General features: G+C 47.0%; 1 protein-coding gene across 1 annotated transcript; it reads left to right on the top strand.

Moving 5' to 3' along the window:
• Positions 1-4,200: 4,200 nt before the first annotated feature.
• Positions 4,201-6,850, top strand: GGS25DRAFT_291405 (uncharacterized protein). Its single transcript, XM_049257564.1, has 8 exons — positions 4,201-4,445; positions 4,544-4,615; positions 4,677-4,709; positions 4,763-4,804; positions 4,862-5,161; positions 5,221-5,448; positions 5,506-5,542; positions 5,607-6,850. Exons 2-8 carry the CDS (start codon positions 4,581-4,583, stop codon positions 6,630-6,632), a joined length of 1,701 nt encoding a protein of 566 aa, XP_049116950.1. The 5' UTR covers positions 4,201-4,445; positions 4,544-4,580; the 3' UTR covers positions 6,633-6,850.
• Positions 6,851-10,978: the final 4,128 nt, after the last annotated feature.

Genomic DNA, 10,978 nt, shown 5'->3' on the forward strand with positions numbered 1-10,978 from the left:
TCTTTTTGAGCCCTTGGTTCAGCACCTACCTACCTATACACTCTATCTTGGCGATCTTGGTACGTGCCCTCGGAAGTTCAATTCTTTTGGGAAACATGTAACTCGTTTGAACGTTACACGCGCGGAAAGGTATTGTCAGGCTGTGGAGTCGGCGCGGATGTTTTGGTCTATTCAAGAAAGAGAGATTCGGGATGACGATGTATAGTATAATGCTGACTAGGAAGTCATTGTCCCTGCCGCACTCCATGTTATAGACGACCTAGCTGGGTACCCTTAGTTCATTCCTTTATGTACTTCCCTAACTAGTAGTGAGGTACAATCTATGTAGAACAAAAGCGGTACTTGTGATCTTCTGGTGGACATCGCGATAATATCGGGGCCAAATCTTTTATTTTTTTTTCTGGTGAGGACCTTCCCGACTGTTCTCCGTCCCTACGCGATTCGAAACACAAGCCGCAACTGAGGCTCAGGTATTTGGCCTTACACCTGAAACCGTCTCTGTAAAGTATAGGTCCCTATGTAACTAGGTAGGTAGGTATGTACATGTAGGTAGCTTCACGTCAGGCCACTACCGACGCGATTAACTACATATACATGTCCCTAAAATAATTGAGACATCGATGTCAAGTAAGTAAGTACCGGAATGCTTCCTATCGGCCACACACACGGACTATGTGGTTAGCATAAAGGTGCTGATGTCCTTTCGCTCAGACATAATAGCCTATCTGGCGTCCCACGTGTGGTCCTTGTATCATGAAGACTTTTTAGTGTGCCATCTGACTGGATCACCCCCTTTCAAGGGATGTGAAGCATGCATGCAATAGAAACTACGCAGAGCACGACCCAAAAGAGAGTTTTAAAGTCTATCAGGCATTTGTTTATATCTACCAACCCAACTTTGGCATAGTCTGGCATCGATGCATGGCACCATAACATGCTGGTAAAAGTGATTAATTAATAGAACATGTCCCCAGGGCTGTCGAGGGTGTTTTTTTTTTTTTTTTTTTTTTTTACAAGGTAGGCGGTAGATACCGCGTCTCGAAAATGGAAGTATAGCATTGACCCTTATCGACTACCTACCTACCCTAGGTAGCAGGTACTATCTCTATCTTGTCGGCCACGTTGAGTGAGACCATGGCTTACTAGATACTCGAAGTTTAACTGGGCAAGCCCGCATAACAAACATCTTACCCGCCATAACGGTCTTGTAACTCAGGTGGAGTCGGAGGTTCTTTCACAGCCCCGCCACGCTGACATGTCCAACGGCCAGTTGTTGAAATGGGGCCCGTCCATTTGACGTTGGATGTCCAACACAGAATCGAAGAAGAAAAAAGCCGATGGTATGACAAAGAGGCATATCACCATATACTACCTAGGGTATTAGAGATGTAGGTAAGATGCCGTTGGATAGATTACACGTGTAGGATCTTTTGCCTTCGTCGCTCGCCGCCTTTGAGTGAGAAATAAAGACGGACAGACTGACAGACTAACCTATCTACTACGATACCTAGATTCATACCTATGCTATGGTAATGGTAAATGGGATGGATAATGGGACGATGCCAACCCAAGCGATGCATCCACAAGCGCGAATGGCCATGGAATAGCGCGGAAGAACTACCTAGCTGATCTTGGCTATACCATAATAGTGCATATCGTTAGTATGTATGTAGGTAGGTAATACTACATAGGTATTGTAGGTAGGTAGGTATAGGCATGTATGTATAGGCATGTATGTATAGGCATGTATGTATAGGCATGTATGTATGGTAGCCCTGGTGTTTTCTTGTGTTGTATGTAATTTGTAACATTGATCGATCAACATTGAATACTTGACTTTTAGGTACTCCAGAAGTGCTGGATGTAGGTACAATTACAATACATATGGGTACCTGTAGTCCTGTACTATGTACTGTAGCAGTGAAGCTTGGAGGATCTAGTCCGATGGGGCCGAGCAGTTGGCTTCGCCTCCATCCACTCTAAGCCTATAAAGGTTTAGATCTAGACACAAAATACCCTACTAAGTCATCCATGGATGTGCATACACCCAAGGATGTTCCATTTAACAGGGGGTCTGACTGAGATCATGGAACGGTGAGAAGTAGCATTCGAGCATTCTAACCCTCCAGCTGCCTTCCAGAGTCTACACTCTACACTACACTAGGTACAATACACTACACTACACTACCTTACCCTACCTTACCCTAGGACCTAGGTAGGGTACACTACTACATAGAATGTTACTGAATGTACAATAGTTACCCTTCGAACCTTGACAACTCCAGTCTGTATCTGTACCCTCCACTCACAAATGTTTCCAGTTTCTTCAGTCTTAACCCTCCTGACCCTCTCGATCCTCTATTGACGATGATTCGCATCGACTTGACGTCCGTGCCGGTGCCGCGACTATAGTGTAGATACCTGTCATTCCCTACGGTGTACCCTGCCCTACATGTAAATCAATGATACATCCATACATATCACCACCTAATCACCACTAGGTATATCCATTATGTACCAGTTGACCTGCCCCCCCCTCCCCCAGGGCTTCAATGTTGCTCTAAAGCTGCATCTTCTTAAATGCATGTGGAAGGAAGGGAATGCGTACCTTGCCTAGTAACTATGCATGTACCAATAGAATTGCATACACCACGTACATACCGCACCGCATAACACAATATAGCACAGCACCAGCACCAGCGCACAGGCAGGCAGGTACACAACAGGTCGAGGAAGAAAAAAGACAGGCCCAACCACCGCCCACCCAAGACGCCGGGCTCTCTTATTCCTATGTAAGGTAGTTCAGTATATATCTAATATGGCTCGATGATCAACCAGTACTACATGTAACTATTATCGTACTCGGATTGGCCCTGGGTTCTTTCAATACTATTGATATTATTTTCTTTATTCTAACAAGTCAACGCATTACATATATCGCTTACATGCACATACTACCTAGTAGGTAGGTACTAACCTAGGTATATGTAGGCACAAAGTATTGTATTGTACATACATACATATTACATAGTATAGCATGTAGTAAGTAATGTACTAGGTATGCACCTACATATGTACACTGCATGCAGTCTCTATTGTGCATACATGTAGTAGCCTACTCCTGAGTACCTACCTAACTTAAACGTTCATAACCCTCGGCGATACATTATGTATGTGGCATTGGAGTCTTTTTGTTCAATGTTGATTTCTATAGTAGCTCCAATCACATTGGATGCTGGTTTTCCCCACAGTCCTGTACTGTACTAGGTATGTAAAAGCCTTGTATGTACATATATGTATGTAGATATGTGATGTATGTATACAGCTTTGCGCGGATGTGCCCTTGGGTTAGAACCCAAAACCTCAACTAGGCTTCTCCAGGCCTTGCTAGCCCTCCGCTAAACCTGGCGCCGCCCCCCCACTACGTCACGGTGTTGCCAAGGATGTACACCAGGTATACTACCTAGTACTACACTACCTAGTATGTACCTAGTAGTAGTCTGACCAGGTACATCAAGTACCCTAATAGGTACCCTTCCCTAGGTACTCTAGGTACCTCATGTAACTGTATTCTTTTTTTTTCCCATTAATGTTCCCCCCCTTGTGGATTTGAAGATTGAAAGTCGAGCGGTCGTCCGGGCACAGTGTACATGTACCACCCGCCCTAAGCCCACGCCCAACATCACCGTCTCGGGTAGTTATTTAACAACCGTCCGGTCCCCCATTGATTTTCTCCATCCATTAGTCTCCCATCAAACAACTATTTCAGCCCTGAGCTTTGCTCTAACCTCAACCACACACTCGCTTTCACCTCATCACCCTTTTAGGAAGTCCTCGTTGGCTCCTGTCATTCGCTTTTTCCTTTTTTTGTGTGTTTGGAGATTTGGACTCGAAGGATCCTCCCCATCAGTCGTGTGAACCGAACTCGTCTTACAGTGTCACTCAAAGAGCCATAATCCCGCTGCTAATATCTATATTGACATCACGTTGTCTTGAAGAAGAGTCTCTACACATCCGTTGACTTGTATTCCGAGTCCCGAGAAGATATTCAATCGCTTAAAACACCTGGAAGGGAATAATCCAACAAGACCGTCAGATATATATCACCATTTATCAACGACGTCAGCATCTGTCTCGTCCGCCTTTGCCTGTGCGTCTGTAGAACCCCGCCGAATCTCGAGTATCCTCGAGACGCAAATCAGCAACCGCAATAGCAACCGCAACAGCAACCGCATTTACTCCATATATGTTTTGATATAGGTGAAAGGTGTCGCCCCCCCTCTTGCCTTGTTCAACCGCATCTATAAAAGAAAAGACAACACCGGCATTTTGCATCCAAGCTGTCGTCGTCTAGGAAGGTCTAGCAAACTGAACCCGCTCCTACACCCATTCGCTCGCTTCATCTAGCACAGAGATCTACCTTGATCCCTCGTGCTTTGATTCACGTAAGTTTAACTTATCTATCCCGGCTTGTCTTACAGTGGTTACTGGCTGCTTGCCGAATATGGATGGCCTCGGTGTACTAACATAAGCCATGTCTCAGTTCTTTCGTTCAACTTTAATATTTTACGGCATTTTCAATGGCTGGCCCAGGTGGTGGTCCTCCGCGACGCAGGTTTGTTTCATCTAGCAAACTTCAATCTTTTTATAGTCGGCGTACTAACTACTATATTCAGTCACACCAAGTCGCGCAAGGGCTGCGAGAACTGGTACGCATGGCCTGTGATGTTTTAATATCGGACGGGAACTAACTTGTCTGTAGCAAACGTCGACATATTCGATGTGACGAGAACTTTCCTCAATGGTCGGTATCCTTGTCTTTATTCCAAGATAAGTATGCAGTTTGTTAACTCCTTAGTAGTCGTAACTGTACCAAGCATAAGGTCCGATGCCCGTATAACGACGTGCCGGTTCCCGATGAGAGAGCGGCTACGCCCGACAAGCCCGATCTGATGTGGACTCCCGAGATCGAGGCCGCCGTCGAGCAGTGGCAGCGAACTGGCGTTTTCCCGTTCCCAAGCCTCAACATTTACCCAGCGCCGGCACCTCAATACTTTTCGGTCGAAGACCTTCGGCTGATCTTCCATGTTGCCGCCATCTGCAATGAAATGAGCGCCATGGATGCTAATGGGTTTACTCTTTGGACCCGCCAAATCCCCACGTATGTCTGGTGCTCTACCAGTCATCTTAGAGTATCTTTATATGCTGACCATTCTGTAGGATTCTTAAGATTGGCGCTACTCATGGTTATGTTATGCATGCCTTACTTGCTTTCTCGGCTGAGCACATCGCATTTTTGACCAACTGCCCTCACGTGGGTAGTATGGGCTACGAACATCGTGGTGTTGCGTTCAAAGGGCTGCAGGAAGCTATAGGATCGTTCTCGCGGGAAAATTCTGACGCCGTCCTGGCTGCCTCGCTTGTACTCTCGTGGCAGGCCACAGATTGGTAAGCAATATAATGCAAGCATCCGAGCGAACCCTAGCTAACCCAGCGAAACAATAGGCGAAGCTGGACCCAATTGATGCAAGGAACCTCGTCCGTAAGTATAATCTTAGGTATGACTAAAGAAAAAAGAAGACTATACTAACGCAGATTCGCAAAAGGTGATTGATGCTATGGAACCATGGAAGCACGAATCTCAATTCGGAGAGTTTATCGCCGAGAGTAGCACGTTCCCAACGGCACCGCCATCCCCGACCCCTGACCATAAACCTCATCAGCCACGCAAGGAAGACCTTGATGCGTTCCAGCGTACCATTAATCAGATCACCAAGGTTGAAGCCCACCTAAAGCAGAACAAGGAAGATCCCCAGCTAGCGACGCAGCTAGTATGCTTCCTTAAGGGTGCCCGCAAAGTCAGCCCCATTCAGTCGATTGAGGATCAGTTCGATCGACTTAGGCCACTCCGAACTTGGCTCTTTTGGCTTCCTGTGATGTGCTTCAAACAAAATGGCACGTCCCCAAGTGCTCTGGTTGTCGTTGCACACTACTACACTGCTGCAATGATGATGGAACGCCTCTTCCCCGAAATTGGTGCTGCATACTTCGGCAGTCTTGCGATTGGACCGGTGGAGGAAATTGCTCGACGACTACTCTCTATCAACGTTTCGGGGAGCCTCGAAGGAGATTCGCAGACACCGCTCACACTCATGGAATTCCCGATCGATACTGTTAACGAGTTCCGATCCCGCATGGGCTGGGTTCAACCGGCTCGTACACACTCGTTCCCACAGTTCGACCCACCCAACTTTTTCATGAGTGAGAACATGTCGCAAAGCACATCGCCTCCAACTACTTCGTACTTGCCCTATGAGGACAACCCTGCGTTTAGCTGGAGCACCGAAGATCTTTCTATCATGGCACCGGAACAGGAGTCCAGGAACTCGATCAGTTCCCTCGGTATTAATTCGCCATATTCGAGTCAGCAATACCTCAACATTCCATCGCCATCGTACGGAGGATACAGTCCCGTGTCTTCGACCTTTGGTGAAGGTTCCGTTGCGTACAGCGATCACGAAGAATTCGGCTCGTGGGACTCTGGGCTGACGGCCTATCCGCCTCTTGGCTCTGCTGGAGCCAGCAACTTTGGTGTCGGGTTCGTCTCTCCAATCCAGACCGTGTGGATCTAAACTCTGGATTACCACATCGGCTCTCCGTTTGATATGGAAGAGGACAAAAGTTGATTGACCATACCCCTCAGGAACAACAATGTCCAGCGCCTCGCATCTTCGTCCTCAGGATACCTTCCCCTTGAGGTTCCCACACACCAGCAGGAATCGGCTGGCTCGTACTCTCCAGCCTTTCACAATGCGCCGTCCCCGTTCCTGAATCCAGAGCAATGGTACAGCGCTCCCATGGAATCGGCCACTCCTCTGTCGTTGTCAGCACCATCACCCACTTTCTTGTCGTCTCAAATGTTCCCACACCACCATCGACAGAACTCCTCGGTCTCGTCTGCTCCCTTCCCAATCAAGAGGGAGCACGAGGAGTAAAAACACCCAGCTTACACGACTCGCACGCAACAACACTATCCTAAGCCCGATTCCCTCACCCAATCAACTTTCATGTTTTTCGACTTTCCCACAGACGCGAATGCACACCACACTCCTTTGACTGGATTCAAAGAAACTAAACATGTCCGCCATCGACACAATGATGCCTACGATCCTTATTTGTTACACTACACGCATAATAACAACTGCCTAATGAAAAACAAACTTACGACACTCCTTACGATATCCGAGATACCCAAGATTAGACACTCCTTTCGCAAGATATTGCATTATAGACCGACTCATTACGCTCCTTACGATTTACGACGATATCTATACATTCGGAATAGAATCTCGGCCACTCCTTTTTTGAATTTGCATTGTTTTGAATAATCAAGATACCCCCTTCTTACCATCCTCCAAATTGCATAGCGACTGATTACAACTCTTCATCTGGGAACAAAACTCGACGACCTTGCGGGCGGTCTGTCAACATGCATTGGGACGGCGTTTTTGTTTATTGTTTGGTTTTTGATTTCTTGTATTTGATTTGGTTTGATTTGCTATCTGATTTTTGGATTTTATTTGGACGGTATTTGTGGAATAGAGGATGAGACTCTGGTGATGGAACTCTAGGAGACGCTGAGGACCTTTAACAGTGGCAGCGTAGCAACAGATGCTTTTTTAAGCCATTGCTAAAAAAACGGAAACGAAGGAGTTTGAGGCGCCATCACCTTTACTATCTCTTATTCTTTTTCTTTTTTCCCCTTTTCCTTTCGAAGCAAAAGCAGCGTCGGAGAAGGGGCCTCACGAAAGGAGGGCTCGCAAATGGAGCATCTAGTTATCGCTTGTTGCTCCATCGGTTGGACAGCAGAAGGGTTTAATGCTTAGAGCAACAGGCCGACTATTATGGTCTCGGCAGCTCGCAGACGGCGGCAAAGCTGGTCTCGCTAACTCGCGGATAACTAATTTTAATTGTAATAAATAACAATGAACCCTATATCTACCCATCTATCTACGAACAATATTTGTTGATTCAGCTTATATTTTTCTTGTCTTATTTTGCATTTCTAACATGACTAATGCCTATGGCTGAAAACTATGGCTACCAGGTAGGTGTTTGCGTTGCCACCCCTTTTTTTACTAAGGTATTTACTGCGCAAACTCGCACCAAGCGTTAGCCTTCTAATCCTTGGAATGTAACTTACTAGGTAGTCCGGGACGAGCCGTGGAATGTCTCTAAAAAGAGCTACTAGATGGTCAGCCTCGGGTCCTACTCTTACTGAACGATCGTCATTACGTTACATTATCATTTTTCAATACCTACTCGATGTTTACATAATTACTACTCCTAGTAGTACCTACCTAGGTATGTAGTTCTGAGGAGTCAGGACAAGAACAGCCCTAGAGGCGAGCGGGTCGGACTACGATCTTTCCCCCCATAAATCCATCGACTTTAGGGATTGACGGACCCTGAACTAAGCACGCGTTGGTCTTCCCAGATTGTCGCAATAGGGCTACTTCCGCCCAAGTAGCCAATCAAGCGTTGTAGTCAGGGGGTCAGCCGTAGTATACAGTACATATATACGCGTATACGAGATTTTGCTACGAGGCTACCTTGTAGATATCTAAGAATAGATTCCTTGCGACTACCACCGACCGGAACGGGATTAACTTCCTGGCTGATAGCGGACGGACATATGTATTCAGGTATGTCGTCGCCGATCTACTTTATCCTAACAAATACATATGTAGTAATAATAGAAGTCCTTTTTTGGGATATAAGAGATAGGCATTGATTATGCAGCCCTATGAGACGTTACACCTGAGCGAACCGCCACACACGCATACGTACAGTACACTCTCTATCTTTCTCACACTCACCAGCTCACCATACGAACAACGAATGCTCCTTGTTGATGGTAGCAGCATCGCGCGATCGTCTCAATTGGCGGCCCCAAGCCAATAAGCCACAGGCCTGCCATATCGTGTGTTTTTCCATTTCCCTCTTACGACGGAGCTCACCCTGCGATCACAAACCCGCGCCATTTCCAATTTGCGGCCGTGTCTCGGGGTCTATGTCTCCGGAATTTTCCATTTTCAATTACTATGGCGGAACGCGACCGGATAGGCAGTTACAACTTCGTTGCGGGAGCTCTTCCATGGGTGATATTACCGCAGTAAGCAGGCTTTCCCAACCAAAATCAACAATGTCCTGGCACTGTGGGAGCTGTAAAGGTGCCCAGCACGCATGCACGCATGCACACCCATAGGCTCAGGCCCAGGCCTATGTCTATCTTGTAGGAAAAGAAAGGAGGTTTTGTTTAACCTCAATCGAGTCCCCCCTGAATCATCGCATTGACTTACGTGGGGAATAGGCTATCGCTTCGAAATAAGTTGCTGGAGGGAGCCGACGTGGATTCAACTTGTCCACAAAACCAGTGTCCACAGAGGCTGCCGGGAAGATCTCTAGAACCACAGGTCTGTTCGGTCGATCCCATTGGCACACGGTCCTAGAGCCACAGGTGTCCCTTCAGGCCTTTTCAGGAGGTACATGCAGGTCTGGTTCCCTTAGTGCCTTAGCTCGTTGGATATTGTGAACTGTCACCGTCCATCTCGATTCCTGCTGGGGCCCCCTCCCATATCTACAGTCTACCCATACAGTAGCCTTTGTACATAGTCCGGACTGAGTATTCCGGAAGTGGGCATAGCTGTCTATAGGACACTATAGTCCGACGATTATCGCCAAAGTTTCCATATATTGCCTAGTCTCGATATGGCCCGAACAGCCTATCGTGTGACTTGCTCGACGTTCCCTTTTCCTCGAGCATACCTAAAGCCAACCCCCTTCAACCATTCACGCTCAAGTACATGTATATGTGGGTGTGTGCCTATGTACCGAGGCTAGGTCTTAAGTCGGAAAGCTTAGCTCTACGTAGGTATCTCAGCAGTTGGTATAGTGTCTGCTCCCTTAGTCACAGCGACGACGGATTTATCCATCTAACACTGGGTAGTCGTCACTTCTCAGTGTCAGCGTCATCGTTAAAGTAACGCGGTTGATACTTACTAACAGACAGACTAGCGAGACCTTTGCAGTAAATAGCCAGGTAACAACAACGTTAAGCATTCCACTATTGATACTAGGCAAAGTAGAATAGGGGAGCAAGCGAGACAAACTTGCTAGGTAGGACTCGGTAGGTGCTTGGGTTTAGCATCAAGAACATGCATTCTCTAGCCTTACCCGAATAGAAAAGTCGCCTATATTTCACCACTTAGTCTCCAGGAAAAGCACCCCAAAACAAGATAGCTCTTTTTGTCACCTAGCGACCTCGACGCTTGTTACTCGCTTCCGTCAGCCTACGACCATATTGGATAGGTACCTACCTAGGTATTGGTGGTGGTAGGTAGGTAGTAACCAGAATCTCGTATTCGCTAGCCCCATCACGCCAACAGCCCCTGTCAATCCCAAGCAAGCAGGCTCCGCTCCGGACGCCTTCCTACCTACCTACATCACCCCCCCTCCCCAAACAAAAAAAAAACAACCAGAACAGAAAGACTTTGCATTCATTGGTAACCTACCTAGGTGATAACGATAGTCACTTCTTGTTACCTGCAGCTATCGTCGAGCGGGATCGAGTAGTATACCAAGTACTGTACATACATATACTAGCCCACGGACCTTACCTATACAAAACGCTGGGAAGGAAGAATGGGGGTTAGGTAGTTATACTGAATCGGCTGACCTTGCTCAATCCTAGAAGGTTAGTAGTTTCCGTTAACTCTTCCAGGGGGGGGGGGGCGGGGAGGGAACGGCTGTTAGTAATGCTAAGAAAGTGTCAAAGGGGGAAATCCCGTGCGTGACCTGGCCGTCCTTGGCCAAGGAGAATAATAAGACTCGGAGAAATAACCGTACCTGGGTTCTTCCACGCCTGCTTCTATCCAAGGGTCAAGGGGGGTCGAATATGGTCGACACATACCTTGTT

Source organism: Hypoxylon fragiforme (genome assembly GCF_022984875.1).
Source record: "Hypoxylon fragiforme strain CBS 206.31 chromosome Unknown GGS25scaffold_5, whole genome shotgun sequence".
NCBI lineage: Eukaryota > Fungi > Ascomycota > Sordariomycetes > Xylariales > Hypoxylaceae > Hypoxylon > Hypoxylon fragiforme.